The sequence below is a fragment of the Channa argus genome, chromosome 2 (assembly GCF_033026475.1).
Source record: "Channa argus isolate prfri chromosome 2, Channa argus male v1.0, whole genome shotgun sequence".
Classification (NCBI taxonomy): Eukaryota; Metazoa; Chordata; class Actinopteri; order Anabantiformes; family Channidae; genus Channa; species Channa argus.
In genome coordinates this window covers 30,656,011-30,679,866 of record NC_090198.1, presented here as the reverse complement: position 1 = coordinate 30,679,866, position 23,856 = coordinate 30,656,011, and the positions used below count along the sequence as shown (strand labels likewise).

General features: G+C 43.0%; 1 protein-coding gene across 11 annotated transcripts in view; it reads left to right on the top strand.

Annotated features, from left to right (window-relative positions):
• Positions 1-23,856, top strand: part of LOC137107684 (serine/threonine-protein kinase BRSK2-like) — a 109,731-nt gene that overhangs the window by 66,379 nt on the left and 19,496 nt on the right. For 6 of the 11 annotated variants that reach the window (XM_067491547.1, XM_067491520.1, XM_067491529.1 and 3 more), the window contains exons 3-13: positions 10,017-10,102; positions 11,447-11,587; positions 13,411-13,527; positions 15,933-15,966; positions 16,471-16,539; positions 17,841-17,987; positions 18,786-18,817; positions 19,716-19,880; positions 20,098-20,195; positions 20,548-20,701; positions 23,258-23,317. In XM_067491547.1, coding sequence (XP_067347648.1) covers positions 10,017-10,102; positions 11,447-11,587; positions 13,411-13,527; positions 15,933-15,966; positions 16,471-16,539; positions 17,841-17,987; positions 18,786-18,817; positions 19,716-19,880; positions 20,098-20,195; positions 20,548-20,701; positions 23,258-23,317 — 1,103 coding nt within the window. The remainder of the gene's footprint in view (positions 1-10,016; positions 10,103-11,446; positions 11,588-13,410; positions 13,528-15,932; positions 15,967-16,470; positions 16,540-17,840; positions 17,988-18,785; positions 18,818-19,715; positions 19,881-20,097; positions 20,196-20,547; positions 20,702-23,257; positions 23,318-23,856) is intronic. The other 5 variants (XM_067491538.1, XM_067491567.1, XM_067491586.1 and 2 more) reach the window with 3 other exon arrangements.

Genomic DNA, 23,856 nt, shown 5'->3' with positions numbered 1-23,856 from the left:
GTATTGGTCTTAACACAGAGCCTTGTGGAACTCCATAGCTAACCTTTGTGTGCATGGAGGATTCATCATTAACATGAACAAATCAAAATCTATCAGACAGATAAGATTTAAACCAACCTAGTTCAGTTCCTTTAATCCCAATTTCATGTTCCAGTCTCTGTAATAAAATGTTATGATCAATGGTATCAAATGCAGCACTAAGATCTAACAGAACAAGTATAGAGATGAGTCCAGTATCTGAGGCCATGAAAAGATCGTTGGTGACTTTTACCAGTGCTGTTTCTGTACTATGATGAACTCTAAATCCTGACTGAAAGTCTTCATACAAATTATTCCTATGAAGGTGATCACATAATTGTTTTGCGACTACTTTTTTAATTATTTTAGAAATAAAGGGGAGATTAGATATTGGTCTGTAATTGGCTAAAACACCTGGGTCAAGACAGGGTTTTTTAAGTAATGGTTTAATTACAGCTACCTTATAGGCCTGTGGTACATAGCCTGTTTCTAAAGATAGATTGATGATATCTAATATGAACGTATCTATTAAGGGTAAAGCTTCCTTGAGCAGCTTAGTTGGAATAGGGTCTAGCAGACAGGTTGTTGGTTTAGATGAGGTAATAATTGAAGTTAGCTCAGAGAGATCTATGGGTAAAAAGCAGTCTAACAGGGAGTGGGGCCTTATCGATGACTCTAGCACTGCTGTACATGAAGATCTGTAATATTTGGGGGGAGGATCTGGTGAATTCGTTCTCTAATAGCTACAATTTTATTCATAAAGAAAGTCATGAAGTCATTGCTGCTCAGAGAAACATGGCAACAGCCCAGTGACTTTCACCAACTTAATGACTCTACTCTTCCAGGTTTTGTTTACTGTCAACCCTGTGGCTCACACACAAGAGGTCTCACGGTAATTAATCGTCAGAAATAGAAAGTCCTGCCAGTGTCTGTGGCAGCCTACACTTCATAGGAATGTATGGTGTTGAAACGGGACCCACTCCCACCATTGTTGCTACAATTTACCACCCCCCTAAGCCACACAGTGACGCCAAGACGTCCTCATCTTATCACATCATCCCTTTCCTGCAGCAACTCCACTGGCTCCCGGTTAAATACTGAATAGAATTCCAAATCCTCCTGTGCACCTTCAAGGCCATTCACACAGTCGCCCCCTCATACCTGTCTGATCTCCTCCAGCTCTCTGAGATCTTCCTCTTCCATTCCACCTCGCTGCCTCCTGCTCACCTCAGCACCTTGGGGAGCAGAGCTATCAGCCGACCCGGCATATAAAGAGCAACGTGATGGATACAGATTTCCTGTTCCAGCTCAGAAAAGAGGTTTAATCAACACATTTACACCTCTGAGACCCAGATTAACTCAAGGAGCTGGAACTCTAACTCCTGTCTATACAAGAGCTGAGTGTTAAACCTGTGAGGTGCGGAGGCTTTATGTTCTCAGGCTTTTGTGTTTTCACTTATTTTTAAAGCAGACACTACAATTACTGAATAGATGTCATGATTTTCTACTTCAGGCAAAAATGTTAACAGAAACAGCTGTTGATGTTAAATTAACATTAAACACACACATATTTAATAGATAACTCTGTCAATATGGTAAAGTAAGATTTAATAACTATTATTTTGAGGATTTGCACAAAATAAGCAGAATGGCTTTGTTCACTATCTGTGCTCGGTTACAGTCGAAAAACCCTGACTCTCTCTGGCTGTGTGCAGAACCCATTCCAATATTGGCCCAACATATTTACATATTCATAGGCAATAATGACCTTATATGAACATACTAAGCATGCATAATCTAAAGCACGCACTTCTTTAACCCTTGTAGTCTCTCTTTATGCATGACTTGATAAAAGCTGAGATGTTAATGCCTTTTTAATGACAGTGTCTAAGAGATTTCTGCAAATTTGGCTCAATGGGGTGGGGGTGGGGTGGGTTGGGTACAGAACCGTGATCGCAGTAACCCAGACCACATCTGGCGGCTGCTGCCTAGATTTAAAGTGTGACTGGAGGTGACGGTCACTGAAACCAAAGCTGAACCAGTCCTTCATTTTTATTCACTGTAGAAGTTTTAAAACCATTTCACCATTGTCCAGCTGTGGAACCACCACCTTTTAGACAGAGATCCCTGCATTATTCCATTGTGTTGACTCTTCTTTATGATAGCTTTACTTATTGACATTACGCTGAGTGATGTCTGCAGAATCCTTCTTTCTACACAGCTTTCACACAACTGGCCACATCCCAACGGTAGAGACGTACAGTATATAACTGCTATACAAAATATAGCAGTGTTGGTTTCAAGGTAAAGACCAGAGTCAAGTCAGGGTGTGGCTTTGGTCATCTTGCACGCCTTCAGGAAGATTCCGCCTCGAGGAGAGTTGTTGTGCATCATGTGAATGATTAGAGTCACACATTCAGTCTTATGTATGTGGAAGGAAAAATGCGATTTGCCCTAATAGGCAGAACTGACCCTAACTAGTTACCCATGACTGGTCCACCATAGGCTGCCTTTGTCAATCCACTCATGAGCTTCACAGTTCATGATTTTATGAGGCTTTTTCTTAAGTAAAATAGGTAAAGTGGTAGTATTCTGCTTAATATGGACTTGGATTCCACCTCTGTGCTTATCTTACTGCATCTCAGTTTGGCTTTTGACGCCAGAGATGATTGAATGTTCTTAGACTAACATACAAACAACAAACTTGGCATCTCTGCACACGCCCTTCCTAAGCTAAAACCCTACCTATCAGCATGGAGGACCTCAGGGTTTTGCTCTCGGCCCTCTTCTGTCCTCCCCTTATATTTGTATTAAACAAATCAAACGCAGTTGTGAAATTAACTTCTGGTGCTGTGCTGATAACACTCGTCAGATGTCCCTGTGGATGTCGATTATGCCTGTCACATTACTAAATTATAAATAAAGCAGTGTGAAAGGGGCCTATATTAGTTTCTCCCACCCCAGCAGCTTCTTCTGCACACCCACACACATTATTACTATGTATTAAAAAAAACATATGGATCATAATTGAGCTTAATAAATGCCAGTGTCCCTGCTCGCACAGAGAGGGCAGGGGGCTGCATGTGTGTTTACCTTGTACATGTGTTTAATTAGCCTCTGCCATGCTACGCTGTGTGTGCACGATGGTGTGAGGAGATGGAAATGAGGCTAATTAGACCTGATAGCAGGAGGAGGGGCTGATGTGCTGCACCTGCATCCGACCCAGACACGAGGCAGCATGTGTTCACCTGAAGAGGGGAAAGCGTGACGTCTGGGAATGGTGTAGTTGTATGCAGTTATGTCACAGAGTTCAAGCCTGAGGACAAATAATTACCTAAAGCAGACAACATCCGAGCTGAAGAGCGAGTATTTGACTGCTTCTTCCTGACGATGTGACGATTTGACTTCACAGCCCTGAATGAAAATGAATTATATGAAAACACCAGTGAAAGAAAAAAAAAATATTATAAATACATGATTTCAACATTGCATCAATTCATAGTTAAGGACAAACGGCTGTTCTTCATCTAGTCTGACAGAACTAACCATAGTCAAACATTTTGGAACAGCTCATCAATGTGCACGAGGTCAAGTAACATAAAATCCTGGATCCTTGTTGGACAAATAGGGATTTGGCACTTTGAGTATGATATGAGTACAGCCAACATGTCAGTAGATGGATTGATCTTAATTCATCCCTTAGGGGAAACTCCGATATCCGGTAGCTCATAAAAACTACAACCACTCTTTACTCATCAACAATAAAATGGCATTAAAATAAACTTGTTCTTAAAAACACAGAATAAAATACATGTAATGTATAAATGTGATCCACTGCTTTGCCTCAGAAATCTCTGTTGTTTTTCAAATGAATTTTTACCAACTTGGGCCTCTTCAGGTGCTGCAAACTTTATGGTTCACTTTATAGGTTAAAATCACAAACACTTTAAAAATTCCCAAATGTTCCTGCGGAGAGCTGTAATCATTACTTCATGCCTGGGCTGGACTTTGTTTCATTAGCATCAGCTTTATTCAGTTCCTCATTAAATGGTGTGATGTCCATGGGAAATGGTGTTTTTAAGTGAAAACTGAACTTTAGAAATGTTTGTATTCAGACCCTTAACTTAGTACTTAGTACAGAGAATCTTGTTCCTCACAGTCAGAGTCCTTCAGATGTTCCTCTGAAAACTCTAAGCAGGGTTTCATGTGTTTGGACTGAGGAGCGGCTTCTGTCTGGCTGCTCTGCCATAAAGCCCAGTTTGGTGAAAGGCTGCCGTGATGGTTTGTCCTTCTGGAACTTTGTCCCATTTCCACACAAGATCTCTGGAGCTCAGTCAGAGTGAACCCTGGGTTCTTGGTCACCTGTCTTACCAAGGCCTTTCTCCCCTGATTGCTCAGTTTGGCTGGATGAGAAAAAAAAAGGATTTTAAACTACTGTAGTATCAGTAGCAACATTAAATCCATAAATCAATTCAATTTAAATTCATCTTTATTTATATGGCACCAATTCACAACAAAGTCGTTTCAAACTCCCTTTAACGGAAAAAACCTCCAGCAGAACCAGGCTCAGGGTGGGTGGCCATCTGCCTTGACTGGTTGCATCGGGGGGTGGGTCCCTCAGCAGTCTAAGCCTATAGCAGCATGACTATAATAACTATAAGCTTTATTAAAGAGGAAGGTTTTAAGCCTGTACTTAAAAGTAGACAGGGTGTCTGCTTCCTGAATCTGAACTGGGAGCTTGTTCCACAGTAGAGGAGCTTGATAGCTAAAGGCTTTACCTCCCATTCTACCTTTGGAAATTCTGGGAACCACAAGTAGGCCTGCATTCTGAGAGCGAAGTGGTCAAGTCAAGTCAAGTCAAGTGGCTTTTATTGTCATTTCTACTATACACAGTGGTTCACAGTACACAGTAGAAACGAGATAACGTTCCTCCAAGAACCAAGGTGCTACAAACAACACAAGCTATAATAAAGTGCATCGAGTGCAACCAAGTGCAAACAGTGCAGACGAAAAAACAGTACAGACAGACAGTGTAGACAGACAACACAAGTAACACAGGACAGGACACAAGACCCAAGACAGTGCCGACCAGTAAACCTACTGTATACTATTTTACAGTACAGTACAGTACAGTTAAGTGTGCTAGGGGTGTAAAAAAAAAAAAAAAAAAGAGCAGCATGTAAACGGTATAGTGCATTTAAATGTCCAGCATGTAAAAAAAGTGCAATTGCATTGGAATGTGCAAAAAAAACAGCAAGTAACCAGTGTAGTGCAGTAAATGTAGAATGATAAAAGTAAATAAATAATAAATAAGTGGTGGTGGAATGAGATGAGTAGTGAGTGATGAGAATGTGCTGAGTTCGGTTTGCAGTGTGTTTAAGTTCTATTTCAGTTCTGTGTGTTGAGGAGCCTGATGGCTTGTGGGAAAAAACTGTTGCATAGTCTGGATGTGGTGGCCCGAATGCTTTGGAACCTCTTTCCTGATGGCAGGAGTGTGAAGAGTGTGTGTGATGGGTGTGTGGGGTTGTCCACAATGCTGTTGGCTTTGCGGATGCAGCGTGTGGTGTAAATGTGCATAATAGAGGGCAGAGAGACTCCGATGATCTTCTCAGCTGTCCTCACTATCCTCTGTAGGGTCTTGCGATCCGAGACGGTGCAGTTCCCAAACCAGGCAGTGATGCAGCTGCTCAGGATGCTCTCAATGGTCCCTCTGTAGAACATGGCCAGGATGGGGGGAGGGAGATGGGCTTTCCTCAGCCTTCTCAGGAAGTAGAGACGCTGCTGGGCCTTCTTGGTGATGGAGCTGGTGTTGACTGACCAGGTGAGGTTGTCCGCCAGATGAACACCAAGGAATTTGGTGCTCTTGACTATCTCCACTGAGGATCCATCGATGATCAATGGAGAATGGTCGCTCTGTGCTCTCCTGAAGTCCACAACCATCTCTTTAGTTTTGTCAACGTTCAGAGACAGGTTGTTTGCTCCACACCAGGCTGTTAACCGTTGCACCTCCTCTCTGTAAACTGACTCGTCGTTCTTGCTGATTAGACCCACCACGGTCGTGTCATCAGCAAACTTGACTATGTGGTTTGAGCTGTGCATTGCTACACAGTCGTGCGTCAGCAGAGTGAACAGCAGAGGGCTGAGCACACACCCCTGAGGGGCTCCAGTGCTCAGTGTGGTGGTGCTGGAGATGTTGTTCCCGATCCGGACTGACTGGGGTCTCCCAGTCAGGAAGTCCAGAATCCAGTTGCAGAGGGAGGTGTTCAGGCCCAGTATGCTCAATTTCTCGGTCAGGTGCTGAGGGATGATTGTGTTGAATGCTGAGCTGAAGTCAATGAACAGCATTCGTACGTATGAGTCCTTACTGTCCAGGTGGGTGAGGGCCAGATGGAGGGTCGTGGAGATGGCATCGTCCGTGGAACGATTTGGACGATACGCAAACTGCATGGGGTCCAGGGAGGTTGTGAGTTGGGTCTTAATGTGCCTCATGACGAGCCTCTCAAAGCACTTCATCACGATGGGTGTGAGCGCGACGGGACGGTAGTCATTGAGGCAGGAGACAGTAGACTTCTTAGGCACAGGCACGATGGTCGTTGCCTTGGGGCACGTAGGAACAACGTTGCTGCTCAGGGAGATGTTGAAGATGTCTGTGAAGACATCCGCTAGCTGTTCTGCGCACTCCCTGAGCACTCTGCCAGGAATGTTGTCTGGTCCAGCAGACTTCCGTGGGTTAACTCTGCATAGAGTTTTCCTCACTTCAGCTGTGGTTAGACAGAGCACCTGGTCACTGGGAGGAGGAGTGGACTTCCTCGCCTTCCCGTTGTTCTGTGCCTCAAACCGGGTGTAGAAGTGGTTCAGCGCATCTGGGAGGGAGGCGTCGCAGTCACAATCAGGTGAAGTTGTCTTGTAGTTCGTGATCGCCTGGATGCCCTGCCACATGTGCCGGTCTACTGGGATGATATGGTGCTATGAGGTCTTCTATATATGATGGAGCCTGACCATTCAGAGCTTTATATGTAAGAAGCAGGGTTTTAAATTCTATTCTAGATTTTGGAAAGAAGCTAGTTAAGGTGAAAGATGATCCCTCTTCCAGCTAATTCAAGTCAGCACTCTGGAGCATTTTGGAGTAATTGCAGGCTTTTTAGTGAGTGACTGGTTGGTGTGACAGTGTGATCTGGGAGACTACTGGGCTGAAGATTAAAGTGACTTCTTGTATTATTTATTTGCTTCCTCAGCCACACCTTTGAAGACCGTTGGCTTTGATGGAAATTAGATTTTATCCTCTGGTGTTTTCTGGCCTGCGTATGGCCTCATGGACCTGTCACATCGCTCCCAAGCAAGGACGGAGAGTGTGATTTAGACTTTGAGCTAGTTAGTCCACAAAAGGACGAGAAAAAAGAGCCCAGAGAATCAAATGAGCACTTAGTGGGCGACGACTGACAGGGGATTGGTAGGGTTTGTGTTTTTCACAGCTTACAGCTTGTCAGTGATGAGGATCTGAAATCAATAGGTTCTATCGGCACAGGATTAGTTTGATTACCTGTGCTTTAGATCCCCACTGACTCCACCACGGTTTCCCCTCATTGATTCTTTCACACCAACATGTGTTAGTGAGAAATCAGGTTTTTGAAGTGGTTCTCTGCATTAATCTGTACATGAATTAAACTAAGTTAAAAACTGGACATTTTACATTTATGCAGAAACTTTATTAATGGGATACATATGGAACTAATGATCTTATCACTTTCTTACTGCAGTAAAATTAAAAATATGAAGAGATTTTCACTCAAGGTAACTGTACATAAGACGCAACAAACAGTATTAAACAAGAAAAAACTGCAAAACTAATTACCTTATACGGCCAATCAGGTAAAGTAGCAGTACTGCAGATTCTAAGTTCACTTTGTGGCACCCACCCTGAGTCCTGTTTAGCCCTGAGTCCTGTTTAGATTATTATTTTTGGGGGAAATTATTTAAATCCAATTTTTTGTTTTGGGTAATATCACTGTGTGGACGTGTTCTCCCTGTGGTCCCTTGGTTCATACAGTAATAGTTTTAAGAAAGAAGCCTTGAGTGAATCACTGGCTGAAACATTTTATTCTTTGTGCTTTAAAAAGCCTGATTCGGCAGCTTCTCTGTGTCTCTTTGACCATTTATTAACAAAACCACACTGAACAAAATGAGTTCAGCGAACACGTCTGCAGACAAACTGCTACTAAACTGAGTTCACCCCGCAGCCTGTGTAGGTGTCAACTGGCTGTAAATCCAGAGCACAGCAGGCAGGTTAGCACTGAAACAGCTCCAGGCTGCATTTGTATGTCCAAATATTTCATACACCTCTGCACCGTTTCAGGACACTCGCCCGCAGCTGCTGCTGAAGCGAGCTGCTGGCAAAAATGTGATGCTGGTATATGACAGAAAATCATGATTTGTTGTTTTTCTTAGTCCATCTCTCAAAACGGTCTGACTGTGGCTCCAAGCCCTCTAAAGCCAAACCACAAGCCAGAACTCAAGGCCCATGGTTGGATTGATGAATAGACCTACTGGGCACAGGCCTGGTGATGGAAGCTCAGTTTATGCAAATGCAATTGAGCACAAAGAGACGCAGCCATATTCGTGTCATATTGCGTCAGGGAGCAGCCGGCACATGTCTGAGTGACGACGACGACGATGACGATGATGATGAGATTACAAGGAGCCTGCTGTGCAGCTTCACATATTGACACACAGCCCGGTCATAACTGTGTGTCAGGCAGGTGGTTGAGTGCTGCACACAGATGGTGGAAAGAGTCCACAATGAGTCTCTCATCAAAGGTCGGATCAGGGACAGGAAGATGGACGAGTAAAAGAACAAATAGATTCTAAAAACATGATACATGTCTTTATGTCCACGCTCATACTTGAGCACTTCATCATTTAAACAGAGCTTTTTGTTTTATTAGTAACAGCTCCAGCTCCCATGAGGCTGTGACAGTGCCTCCGTGGAGCATTGGTGTTGGACAAATCATAGTTGCTTTACATTTGTTTGAGAAGGTGTTCAAATTATTACTGGCATTATGACTTCCATCAATGATGGGAAGTCGTCCTGGTCCAGAAGCAGCAAAGCAGGTCCAGATCCTGATGATGCCAACAGGTTCTTATGCTGGAATGTAGAGTTTGGTCATCACTAAACATACGGCTTCTCATTTAAATGTGAAACTTCTACTTCGGTCCCATCTGCACGTTCCCATTAAATTTGGATGAGATCTCAGTGTGTGTACACATCCCCCAACTGAAGTCACACATTTAGTGACTTTTTTGAACCTTTTTAGAGTGAGATGTTCAGATGCCGCCCTGTGTGCTGAAGCAGCAGAAGCTCTTATTTTCTTTAGTTTTAATAGTTTGAACTGATGGGGGAGAAACACCCTGAACATGACTCGCACTGGAAACAACTAGCAATAAATCAACGTAACACATTTTAGATTTCTCCTCCATGGCTCTTCCTGGATTCTGTAATTTGGTGTTTTGTGATGCTGACACTGATGTAAGGACAGTTTCTATTTGCTGTCACAGCGAGTGGCAGATTTTTTTTTCTCTTTTTGATTATCCAGCTGTGAAGTGTTGACATTTGTGTTAAAGTGTCAGACACGACAAACTGTCAGCAACAGACTGTCAGGTTTCACACATGACCACGATCCAAAGGTTAAAGGTTTTTCTTTCAGCGAGTGTCGGACAATGTGATGTCAAAACAGCCTCGAGCCACTTGCTGTGACTAATGTAACCAATGCAACAGGTGTGTGTGTGTGTGTGTGTGTTTCCGTTTTTCATCCAGGCTGCAGCTTGTGGCGTGAGTCTGACCACATGATGAACATTAGACTTTTTCCATGTTTGCAGTAACAGAGGATCATCTGTTCCTCCTGTTTGTGTAACTAATGTTTTCTTTTCACTCTCACCCGTGTGTGTGTGTGTGTGTGTGTGTGTGTGTGTGTGTGTGTGTGTGTGTGTGTGTTCCTGTGCAGGTGGAGCGGGAGATAGCCATTCTGAAACTCATCGAACACCCCCACGTTTTAAAGCTGCACGACGTCTACGAAAACAAGAAATACCTGTGAGTACATGAAGCTTTGCTGCTTACACTTAATGAGCTTGAACCTGACACCGTTTGAGTTTAGTTTCCTCCTGTTTCTCCTGGTCACTCAAACATCCCTTTGTAATGTAGAACAGGAAAGTCTTCAGTTCTTCTTTGCTTGTGCTCCGTATGTTCTCCATCATTTCTCTGAGACTTATCAAAGGCTTATGTGGTTTTAAACTTGATGTTCTATCAGTTAAAAAGTCTCCTCTGTTTGTAACTGTCCGTCCACAAGAAAATACAGTATATTATAATAATGGTTCCATTGTTGCTATGGGCACCTGGCTGAAGATTTCAGTGACTGTGACCTTATCCTTAGTACCTCGTAGTTAATGTAGTAATGTAGCAGTTTGTGAACTTTTCTTAAAGCGTGAAATGTTTGTTTGGTTCCTCTCACTTGAACCTGCCTCCTACAACGTGGAGCCTTAATGTATATTCATGTTTTATTGCACACATTAATCTGCCGCATGTGGCAGCTCTGCTCCACTGGCACGGCTTAATGTGCTGTTCAATAATTGATAAAGGCGGCGCTGTCACGGCGAGCAGGAATTTGTTTCCTTTATGTTGTGAAGATGGGGACGGTCGGTCATCAGATGCAGAAATGTTCACACTCGCAACTCGCACGTGAACACGTTTGTAATTTAAACAGCTGTGACAGGTTAGCGCTTGGGTAGATCCCTTAATCTGCTCGTAAATCAGGCCGAGCTGCAGGAGGAGCCGCTCTCCACGCTGAGCGAGGATCAGCGATGTCTCCGAGATAAATGAACAAAGAGGCTTTAAACCACTAACACACAAACCAGTACGAGCTGAGGATTTTCCTGGGGATTTCTTCCAATGCATCAATGTACTGTGGTAACTTCAGTATGTCGCAGCCTAATACTCTGTAGTTTATATCCCAATTATTGCATTAATGCCTCTCTCGTTCAGAAGAAAACAGGATTTCCTATGATGAATCGGTTTAATCTCTGGGGACACGTATCTACAAGTATTTTTATCTAAGTACTGCATGTTTTTGAGCATTTCTACCAAACTACTATCAGGGGAGAATGTCCTACTGTACAGCACTTATCTGACAGTTAGTTGTAAACTAACTGGTTTAAACGTGCTTAAAAAAATGCACCCATCTTTTTTTTTTTTTATTTAATTTTAATCCTTATCCCACCATGTGGATAATCCGCTCACACTCTACAGCAACACGTGAACTTTCAGTCGTACCTCCTCATCAGTGGTTTTACAGCCTGCACACACATCATTTTCACACTTTCTGCTGTCTGATCTGTTTCTGCCCTTCACTGGTGATTTACCCAAACACTTCCTGTACAGGTATCTGGTGCTAGAGCACGTGTCCGGCGGGGAGCTGTTTGACTACCTGGTGAAGAAAGGCCGGTTAACACCCAAAGAGGCCAGAAAGTTCTTCAGACAGATCATCTCAGCCCTGGACTTCTGCCACAGCCACTCCATATGGTTAGTTGCTCTCACGCTGGTTTGGTATATGGTATCACTTCCTAAACACACATTAAAGGAAGAGTTTTTTTTGTCATTTTCAAGCTTGTTAATGTTTTGAGGCAGAACAAAAATCGTTCGCCGTGAGAAACGGGGGTCGTGGTGTCTGTTCACATGAAGCTTAATTAGAAACTGAGCTAAATGCAGTCAGTGTGTTTGAAAGCTACAACGTATTTAACACATACTTCTCTGGTGGTCCCCCTTAGAACTGCCCCTGGCACCATGAAAGCTAAAATTCAAAGTTCTCCACAATATCACCTGAGTACATCCGCCTCACGACTGATCATCACCAAATAATGACACGAGGCTTTTACGCTGTGCAGCTCTAGGGTGATGAAGCTGTTGTTGTTGTTAGGAGCTGAGATCAACCATCAGATCAGAGCTTCAGTCAGATTCAGACAGGTACGGATGAGAATGTGTTACTACATGATGGGTTTCAAATTCAATGTACAGAAAAGGAAACAATTCTAAAATTACCAACCTCTGTAAGGGAGAGATGAAGGGAGACATAGTATACGGTTAAACATATTTTGTCAAGCCTCTGCTACCCAAATCCTATCAAAAGGAAATATGTACTGAAGGAGATTTAAATTTCTAAAATTAAGAAAATAAGGAAGGAGTACGTCTCATTTCTCCTTAAAAGGAGATAAACCCAACACATATTAAAGATTTAGAGATTTAGATGGAGATGAAAGTGAATATTATACCATCACCACGGATAAAAACCTGAACTTTGCTATTAAGTCATTGTTACTGGGTAAAATCTTTATACACAAATGTATTACTTTTTTTGGAATGTGCCTTAGGTTTTGTTTTATTATAGTATTGTGCCCCTAAATGGACCCATGAAGACATCTTCTATAGAGCTACAAGTCAAGACTTTCCAAGTGCCCTTACAAACCATAGGACAGAGGTTTTTCCATCACTCGACCTCCTCCCCAGTCAGGGTCCAGACTGTTGCCTGGGCATCAGAACTTAGTTCCAAAATGTTTCCCTCAGTTTGTCTGTTTCCCTCAAACAAAGTTTGGGGTTTAAAATGAGAAGTGAGGATAAATAATGTCCCTCTTTTAGATAAGACTTGTCTTCAGTCCACCAATAGGCATAAGGGTAATTTTTAGCTATGCATGTGTATTTGGAAGAAGTCCTGTTCAAAGTCTATGTTCTTAGAAAACTATAGGACAAAGAAACCGTTTAACAGGAAGTATGATGAATCAAAGCTTTGTCCAAAAAGTTTTTTGTAACGACATTTAACGTTTTACAACAAAAACATGAAAGATTTGATTTGATTGGATTCAATTAAGGATTAATTGAGTAAAGGTGAAAAGACCTTTCAAGTTAGTTTTTGTTAATTCTATTTGGGATAATTTCCCTAAAATGTCTTGACGGATGAACAACAGGCTTCATCTTCTTCAGGCTCCTTCCTCATTGGTCGCAGCTGGGGGCGACTTTTGAGGCTCCAGCTCCTCTTGATTTCGTTTCATCTCTGCATCTTCAGTTCCTCGACGCACGGCTGCAGCAACTGTACATCAAAGAGGTTCAGCCTCTGACTCTCAGCATCCGACATAGTGTTTGTTTTTGAAGGCCTAGATTTATTCTACTGTGCTTTTCTTTTTTTCTGGTGGATCCAAAGAGATGCAGAGCTAGATGCTGCAGCGTCTTATCTGCTGGTTTATTTCTGAGTAGTAGGATCTGATGCAGACCATAACCTCATTTCCTCTAGTTCACACTCCTCTAATCAAACTGAGACACCTTTCAGCCTTTTCTTCTGTCCTGTCGTCCTCCAGCCACAGAGATTTGAAACCTGAGAACTTGTTGTTGGACGAGAAGAACAACATCAGGATAGCAGACTTTGGCATGGCGTCTCTGCAGGTCGGGGACAGTCTGCTGGAGACCAGCTGCGGGTGAGTTCGTCACTCCACAACAAGAAAACTCCTGGAGCAGAGTAAGGTTACTTGATTGGGGCAGCTGAGGAGCTGATGATGTTGTTGATTCAGGAAGCTGTGTGTTGTGTAGAAGGTGTTTCTCTTGTTTGATCTGCAGGTTTTACAAAGCTCTGCAGGACACAGGCCACAGTCACTGTTAATTTTTAGGACTAAATATTTTTTGCACCTTGGTAGAAACATGACCAATCACGAATCTGCCACATTTTAGAAGAACTAACCTCTGGTGAAGGTGAATTTTTATGACTGCATGTACTGTAGGTGTACAGTACAGGTACAGGTACAGTAACTGAATAATCCAATTGTCATCAGCAGATCAGGAGTTTGCAGACTTTTTGAAAACTAAAAAAAAACTAAACGTAACCCAAAATGTTTGGATATTACATTTAGTGGCTGCATGATGAGACAGATACAAAAAAAAGGTAGTTTTCAATGCTTGAGTGTAGAAACAATTGCGGGTCACTTCCTGTATAACATTTGTCGAGGTTGAAATTTAGTCCACTTTTGGCTGTAAATTGCTGCAGTTTTCATAAAAAGCACTGATGGATCCTGTAAATATCTCGCGTGAATAACAAGTCAAATGAATCTTTCACTTCATGTGACGTTAATGGAATTAATTAAATGTCACTCAGGGACGGCCACTGACAAGTCGCCTTGAACAGGAAGGATCTGGTGTAATTGGATTGCAGTTAGTTTATTTTAACAAGACTGTTTGAGTGATTCAAATCCATACATTAGCATAATGAAGTTTGATGCTGGCAGTGATGGAGTGTGTGTTTACTCTGGGAGCTGTTAGGAGAAGTTGTGCTCTCAGCTTCATTTATTCTGATTAATTCACTCAGAGGAAAACCAGACGACTGTCATCACTGCTGCATGTGTGTGGGCTTATTTGATTATTCAGTCGCCTGACATGTTGTGAACACAGATCAGGGAAATCTGGCTCATCTGTAACGTGTTAGAGAAATCAGACACATTTGTTAAGTTACTGTTTATAGTTTGTCTTTTAGTATAAATATAGTTTGTCCCTGTTTGCTGCTTTCTCAAATCATCTGATGGTAGAAAACAACATAACTATATGGTAATTGTTGCTTTTAGCTGTTACAGCTAATTAAACATAGATGGATAGATACTGAATGGACCTGCTGGGCACAGGCCCTGCGGCCAAAGTCGCTGAGGAGCCCTGAAGATACACAATCCAGCTAAAATGTTCACTTCAAATGCATAAAAGCCACAAAAAAAACCCCACAAAACTACTGCAAGATGATGATCGACACGCTGAAAACATTCAAAAGATGCACAAAAAGTCCAAACATAGACATCATGTGACTTTCTTTTGGGACATTAGATGACATAGGGCTCTGTCTGTACCCAGGGACCTATTGCCTCGAATCTGTCCATGTGTGGGCTAATGCAACTAGCTTAAATACTTGAAAACATATTTTATACGTTAAAAAACTGCATCAAAAAACTTGTAAATATAAAGGAATGTCGTGGAGTAAAAAGTACCAGTGGTTGTAAGAATCCCATCTTCTACCTAAGTGAAAGTATCATTGTCACACTGTAGAAATACTCTCTTCAGAGTGAACATCCTGTTTTGGAAAGAGTCCGTCAAGAGTAAAAGTTACGCGGATATAGTCTTTTTCTTTTCGGCTTGTTCTGTGAGTTCAGGTTATTGGATTATAATAATTGATGCACGCATGTCTAAACAACAGAAATTCTTCAGCGAAGAAAACTGAAGCTGATTGAAAAATATTTTTGTCAATGGCCAAAATAAATCAACACCAATGTCAAAGAAATTGCAGCAAAAAGTAGAATGTGAGTCAGCGTCCGTGATATATGTTTGAGCTGGCTGGATTCCTCTTCGTTAGTTATCAGGTAGCGATTAGCTAAGCTGACAGATACATGGTGGAAAGGTAAAACCTACTGGGCACTTACACTTTGTACCTACAGTATATGAGTGAACAGCTGTGTGAAGCAGGAATCCTAATGCACACTTTATTTTAAGTATAGTGCCTGAGTAAAAGTACTTCCAGTCATTCTGCTAAATTACATAATACTCAACAGAATCAAGAAGAAATCCTTGTGTGACCTGCACAGTGAGAAACTACATGAAAAAACCCGCAGAACAGAAGAAAATCCATTGTGGTTTGCAGTGAATGTGCATCACGTTGTGGTGCCGTTGTTGGACGCTGTCATACGTTATCCAGCAGGATGAGCCATCAACTGCAATTTGGACTGAGGCCATTTTATGTTATGTAACGACTCACTTAGCCAAAAAGACATAAAGGTCGATTCGGTTTTAAAGGGTCTTGGGTGAAGTGGTTTGTGTTTGTTCCACCCCGACCATCTCTTTGCTTCTGTTGCAGGTCTCCACACTACGCCTGCCCAGAGGTCATCAGGGTAAGTGCTCTCTGCTGCTTTTTCGTTCTGGTTTTCTTTCATACAGTAAAAGCAGCTCTTACATCACCGCCATCCTCTCATCATTCACCGTGCTTATGTTTCTACCCTTTACTCAAGTTGAAGTACTATGTACACGCTCTAAAATGTGCTGCACTCCGTAAGTAGCAGTACTGCAGTAAGTAAGCGATTTCTCTGGGCTTCAGTCCAACTGATAAAAAAAAAACAAAGTATTTTGAAAAGAGGCAGGCTGGGTTCTCCGGAACAAGCAGATTCAGACACCTCTGCCCAAAATAACTGCTGCAGTGCCGTCAGCAGCACAAATTGCTGATGTTACACTGCAGGAGCCTCCATATACATGTCTGGCTTCTTCCAGTTATTAGGGTTCTGAGGCTCAGAGCACTCGTGAAAGTTTCTGCTGGAGTTTATGATGATGTGAGTCTCATCTCTGCCTCTGTGTGTGTGTGTGTGTGTGTGTGTGTGTGTGTGTGTGTGTGTGTGCACCAGGGGGAGAAGTATGACGGGAGGAGAGCAGATGCATGGAGCTGTGGAGTCATCCTGTTTGCACTTTTAGTGGTGAGTGAGGGGCCGCTGCACTAAACAGCACAAAATAAACCCACCTAGTTCCTTAAAGTGGAAGCCGCCGCTAAAACAGGATATGAGAGATTAGATTAAAGCCGTGGGCTGTGTAGAGTCATTTATTTCTGGACACAACTGCACTGATTTGTCTGTCAAGCGTCTGTTTGTGCAAAATGTGGCGTCACAGGAAAAAGCTGCTCGGTTTCTGGGTTCGACGCTGGGAAGTTGGGAAGTTGAATTAATTTGTACCTTTATGCTGAATGAGCTCTTTTACATGTGAAGCAGCGATTCTCGGCAGAATATGCAAAGTGAAGCACCTGACAACAGCACTTGTCCTGGGACTTAAAGGTTAACACCCAACATCCACTTTTACACCGGAGCTTTTTGCTTTTGTTCCTAGTGAAGGTCAAGGGAAATCTCTATATTTGCATTTTAATGTGCTACTTTCCTTGGTTCGAGAATCTAGAAATTGTGTGTGTTTCACAAGGTGATGAAAAGTCCCGCTCAGGTCTTGCAAAACCCCCCTTCCCCATTCCCCCGCCTGAGGTTTACAGCAGGTGTGGTTCTTAAGCTAAAGGTGGGACCCTGGGGGGAAAAAGCACATTAGTAAACAAATGAGAACAGAAATAAAAAGGGTTAACCCTAACCCCAATTTCTCAGGTTCTGGTGGAAAGACAACCATGCGGGGATGTTCACGTTTCACCTCCGGCCTGTGAGAGACAAACAAGTCAAAGCGTCTTCAAACCTTAACCAACACATGGCAGCACATAAGTTAACAGATGATCACACACACTTGTTGTTGGCACAGCTTATTGTGTGCATGTTCCAGAGACGTCACATTACTCCACAAAGCTTATCATAGCTGCATCTCAATAATGTGACATTGACGAGTGAGTAGTGAGTGAGCCACGCACGTGTGCCGTGCGCACGCATGAGTGGCTGTGTCTTGATTAAGTCGGTGAAGAGGAATTTTTCCACTTGTGTTGTGGCTTCGGGATCCACGCTGCTGGTCTTCAGCGAGTGGGAAACGGTATCAGTCATCACGTCACCAAAGACTGACAGCTCACACGCGCTGCCCCCAGTTCTGCTCTCAGCCAACACCTGACAGACCCTGACCACAGGGGGGGGAAGGGTTGTGGCTCATATGTTCTGGAAAACCAGTCATGGAAATATTTGAATTAGAACTAAATAGTCAGAAACTCTGTAGTCATGACATGTTCTAACATAAACCCCTGTTCCCCACAGAATCCTTTGTTATGATGATGATGATGATGTGTCCTCATGTCCCCTGTCTGCAGGGCGCTCTGCCTTTTGATGACGACAACCTGAGGAATCTTCTGGAGAAGGTGAAGCTGGGAGTTTTCCACATGCCCCACTTCATCCCTCCGGACTGTCAGAACCTGCTGCGCGGAATGATTGAAGTGGACCCTGGCAAACGGCTCACAGTAAGCCACTGTGCACCTTGTCCTGAACTCAGAGCTCAGCGGACTTGTTTTTGCAGCCCAGGCTGTTGCCTCAGGGGGGACAGCTCGGGCTAAATTTAGCCGAGCTGCTCCACGATGGGCCCTGCAGCTACTGAGCTCTGCACGAAATCTCTTCATCTCAGGCTGAGGACTTGTCTTGGCTCAGAATAGAAGCATTACAAAAATAACAAAGGCTCTGTTAGATAATGTGCCTTCACATGTGTTTTGTCTGCTAAACTCTAAGCAGCTGGTTCTGTACTTTCATCTTAAAGGGTGAATTTTCAGTTGCTTTCGATGGCTTTAGTTTAGCGTGTAAACGTACATTAATAAATGCCTTTAAACTTCCATATGACTTCTATATTCAAATATTTCTCTGCTTTTAGCTAAAATTGTTATCCTATAACTCTTAACTATTGTTAAGAGCTGAGATGGTGTTATCTGGAGGAGCTGACCATGATTGCAAAGTCCACAGGTTGAGCAACGAAATGACATAATTTGAGCCAAAGGTTCCTCCAAGTGATGTCATCTGGAGGCATTTTTCAGCTAGACATATTTTAATGCATGGAAGTCAGAGAAATTTTTAATAGCATTTATTTACCCCAAATAGATCCAAACGAAGCAAGTTTAACATGAGTGAAGGCTCCTTTAACAACATACCAACATCAGTGCACCAGATTCATTCGTGTATTCATACACAAGCTGTTTTATGCAGAATCACGTGAGACGTTTTCTATCTTGGTTTCTATCTAATGTTTGTCTCCTCTTGTGTTTTCCACACAGTTGGAGCAGATCCAGAAACATACATGGTACCTGTAAGTATGTCCACCTGGTCATGTCTCCTCCTTCTGTGTGAGCTGGCTGTGTGTGTGTGTGTGTGTGTGTGCTCATCCACCTTAAGTGAGATGAAAATGCAGTGGCAGGAAATGCAGAATAATAGTGACACACTCATCAAAACTCGTGAATCTCTGATGGAAACAGGGAAGAAGCAGGTCCATTAGTCAGCTCCACTCCACGCTCCTAATGGACTCGTCTCTAATGGGTTCACTATTTCTGGGTTTCAAAAAGCTGAATTCTTTTATTGGTTTGAAATTACACTCAGGCAAACTGATATTTGGCCTTTTAATATTAAATGTAGCAGGTCACTCTGAGGTTTCGCTCACAGTTTTGCCATTTTGTCCATTTCTGTTGACAATAATTTCACCGAACAGGCCGTCGTCATTTTGTGCCTTTTCTGTGCTAATTCTGTTTAGCCCTCCTACGTCATTTTATGGGGTTTTTGCCAGTTTGATTTCTGTGCTCCTAGAAAATAAACTAAAAATGCTACAAGAAATGTTGTCTGCCTGTGAAAGTATTGTTCATGTTTTATCATTTCTCAGCTGATCGCCGTCATTGATGTTTACGTTGTGTTTACTCCAGTTGGCCTGAAATTACATACTTGCTCTGATGACAGATTACTGCCAAAATATCAGCCTGTGGCATAAAGTTTATTGTCCATCAGCTTCATGTTTATATGCTCAAGCTGTTTTACTTGTGTGTTGGCTAATCAGGAAGTCTCTGTGCCCCCGATCGTGATTTCAGTTTATTCCTGCAAGAACTTTAAAGCTAAAATCTCCAAGTAGCTTGCATCCAGATGTTTTTGCAGCTGTATTCAGACTGACTGACGATGGTTTTACCCAAAGCTCAGAAGCAGTTGTATGTGTTGTGTTGCAGAGCTGGGAAAAACGAGCCTGAGCCCGAGCAGCCCGTCCCAAGGAAGGTGGCCATCAGGATGCTGGCTTCAGCAGAGGAGATCGACCCTGATGTGCTGGAGAGCATGCACTCTCTGGGCTGCTTCAGAGACAAGGACAAACTGAGCAAAGACCTGCTGTCTGAGGAGTAAGTTAGGGACAGGAGGAGGAGGGGGCAATAAAACCACAGAGGGAGCAGTTTAAGGTGGGCAGAGGGAAGCTGAAGGAGGCGACGACACGGCGGCGGGCGGAGGAATTTATGAAGACGGCACTTTGCTGAATTGTATTTAACATTTTGAGTGATGAGGGAGCTTCTGCAGCACTGTCCTGTTCTGAACCAGCCCCCTCTCTCTTCCTCCCACCAGTGACAACCAGGAAAAGATGATCTACTTCCTTCTGCTGGACCGTAAGGAGAGATACCCGAGCCAAGAAGACCAGAACCTCCCGCCAAGAAACGAGATCGGTAGGCCGGTCCCAGTCCTGCTGGACCTTATGACTTACAGCAACAGAGTATTAGATTTGATCAGTAGGATGTGACTCTGTCTCAGGTCCAACACAGAGAGACAAACCATTCACACTTACATTTACACCTACACCTGTGTTTGAACTGTGGGAGGAAACGCAACCGACACAACCACGAAAACATACACAGAAATCTAAAATCTAAATGAGATTATGTTTTCCACCCACAAACTGTTGTATTACAGTACGTCAGCATCTTTGTGACATTTCTTCACTATAAAATTTGAAGCCATTAACATAAAAAACAAGTTACTTTTTTTTTTCTTCGGGTTCTTCGTCCTGACTCCGCTCAGCAGATCCTCCTAGGAAGCGCGTGGACTCGCCCATGCTGAGCCGTCACGGGAAGCGCAGACCTGAGCGGAAGTCCATGGAGGTGCTGAGCGTCACGGAGGGGGGGTCTCCCGTGCCGGTGCGACGAGCCATCGACATGGCAACCCACGGTCAGAGGTAAGAGACGGAGATGTGCTCGTGTGTTGATGAGCATGAGACAAAGCTCAGTCGCAGTTAAACGATTGTTGTTATCAACTAAGATAAGTAATGTATTTAATCGCAGTTCAGGGATGTGAGGGACAGACAGACGCAGTGTTCTGACTGGTCATCAACACGACCTTCGCCGTGAGCTCTGTCCACAGATGTTCATCCATTCCTCCATTACTGAACTGTGGTTAAATACAGGACGCATCGTTCCTTCTCTGTTGGCTGAGGATGTCCAGTGCATACGACATAAGATGTGATAGAAGCTCTGCAGTTTAAATGTGGACTCTTAGACCTGGTGGAAAATGCATGAGCTGGACTCTGGGGTGTGTGCACTGTGTGTGTAACGTGTGCATGGAGCATGCAGTCAGACAAAAGGACGAAAAGTCGGAAATGTGTTTGGCACGTTCGTGCACAAAGAGTCCAAAAATAAGACTAGCTTAGTTTTATCAAAGCACACAGCAGGGTTATTACTGTAAATGGCTGATTGTGGGATTGTGCAGAGAATGCAAAGTGCGGTTCAGATCATCAGTCTCTTATTAAAATGTTGCACAACATGGCCTCAAGTTAACGGTTTTACATTTAGACGTGGTCTTTTATGCCTGCGTGTCTCATACGGTTTTGCCCGTCGGAAATGAGCTGCTACAAACATGTACATGCTAGTGAAACGTTAATACTCAGATTATTTTTCACACCGCATGGCTTCTTTATCTTCAACTAAAAGGAATAATACTAAAACATAAAGTGAAATAAAATGAAAACTACACTGAATCGCATCCACCCGAATGTATTTTCTGTGGGACAGCAGTGATTCGTTTCTCACGAATCTGTGTGTGTCGCAAATAATTATACCTCCCAAACTGGGATCTGGAAAAAAAAAAAGGTTATGTGTAGTTCAGAGGATGTAAAGTATCCTCTTAATTTGTGTTCATCAGGAAGCAGGAGGTTTTGTTGATTAAATGAGTCTGAGACACAGTGGAATAACAGCTGTATCTAACTAAATCTGCTTCTTTTAACAAGCTGCAGATACTTCACTTTGTGACTTGTGTGCACTTGAGATTAAGATTAAATATATATACAAGTCTATTTACATACAGACTTGTTAGGATTAAGTAGAACAAAACAACAATATGGAATATTAAATGATGAAGGTTTAATCAGATATCGTGCTGTAGGTTAAATCCCAAGACACCCTTTAAAATGATTTTGAACATTGAGAGAAAAAGTTGAGTTTAACTATGATTATCTGGAGCTTTAAACCATCATCCCACTGGGAAAGTGCAGCTGAAATCCACACTAACGTCTTTGTTCATGGTGGACCTGAGGCCCAGAGAGCAGCTTCCACTGTGTGATTGCTAGAGAGAAGATTGTCATCACAAACAGACTCAACGCTGCAGATTTGTAACAGCCGAGACACAAACTGCTGATGTGATGTTTATAACGAGCATCTTTATCCAGTGACTGTGCTTCGTTCTGATTGGTTGAGTTTGGACCAAATATGGACTGTCTGTAAAGAGCAGTGATTAGTTACAGATTACTAGTTACCCTGTCAATAATCTAACAAGTAACAGTTTTAAGTGAACACAGAAGGACTTTCCTGTCCAACAACATGGTCACAGCCAGGGATGACAGACTCTGGTAGCTTAGCAACACGAAGTAGTTCGATTGGCAGTTGAGAGTTAAACATGATGTGAACACACATTGACACATTGATGCTTTTCTCCAAAGGAGCTTGTTCATGGTGTAAAACTCTCCCTTTATTGTTTCTGTAAACTTGACAAGCAGAACAATTGGGGGGGGGGGGTCAAAAGTACTTCAAAGTACTTTGGTACCTTCCAAAAAATCAGCAACAACAGAATCAACATTAATCACAATACAACCCCTGATATTTTTATATTTAATTTTACAGATTTAACTCCAAACGTTAAACACGGCTTTCTCGCAGGTGAGCGGATGGTTCCGCTTCCCGGATTCCCCCTTGGGATTCGAATAAAACGTACAGCGTTCAGATGTCTGTTGAGCTGCCCCATCTTTCTCCAGTTTCACTGTCTGTGGTTTTCTGGTCCAAAGGTTGAGATTTGCTCTTTAACATCGTGTCCTTTGGGAGCTTCAGAACTCAAAGTGAGCAAACAGTAAAGCCTCCTGATCATCAGACACAGTCTGAGCGTTGACTGTTTTTGTTTTTTGGGTTCTGGTGGCTCAGGTTCCAGCAGGAGTTGCCTGATTAGATGCAGCAGGTGCAGCAGCTGGTGGAAGCCTCTTCAGCTGCTGCTGCATTAATACGTCCCTTCTCTCTCCACGCAGCTGAACATCACAGCGCCTCGAAAGTCCCGCTGACTCCAGCATGACCCATGACTGTGCTCTCTTCCTGCTTTTTGTCTGATTTCTAAACTGCTGCATGTGTCAGGGTTTTGTGCCTTTGTTCACTTTGTGAGCGCTGCATGCTGAACATTAGGATTCCCCCTGACGTGACTGCCTTTCTGTCTGTCTCCTGATTTTCTGTCTGCCCCTTTTTTTTTTTTTTTTTAGCAAATCTGTGTTCAGTAAAAGCTTGGATATCACAAACGCTAACTGCAGCAAGGAGGAAAGGTATTGGTCTGCTCCTTTTGTCTTATTGTCTCTGTTTGTGTGTGAAGTCGTGTCCATTTAGTTTCCATCCATCAGTTTCTTAGTTTCTGTGCTGCCAAACATTCTCTTCCTGTCTTTCATTTTTAAGTGTAACGGGTTGTTTAACGGTCAGAGCTCCATCTGAAGCTACATTTAACCAGCTATAAAATACTGAGGCAGATGAATAAAGACCCGTTTGTCTTTCCATACCCAACTCTGAAGTAGGTGCCTTATACTGGACACCGGAAACTGAGTCTATGTGAAACTTGCTCCTTCGTTGCCCATTCAGAAAAGATTATTGCCACCCTTCAGGAAAGGGTCACAATATTTAGGACACTGTGTAAAATGTTACCCCTGTTGTAGCGTCTTCATCAGCTAACGAGCTTAATTGGCAACAAATCAGTTTCATGATTCTGTATAAGCAGAGCATCTCTGAGATGCTGAGCATGTCAGAAACCAGGATGGGACCAGGTTCATCACTGTCCCAACTTCTTCTGAATGTGTTGCTGGAAACCAAAAAA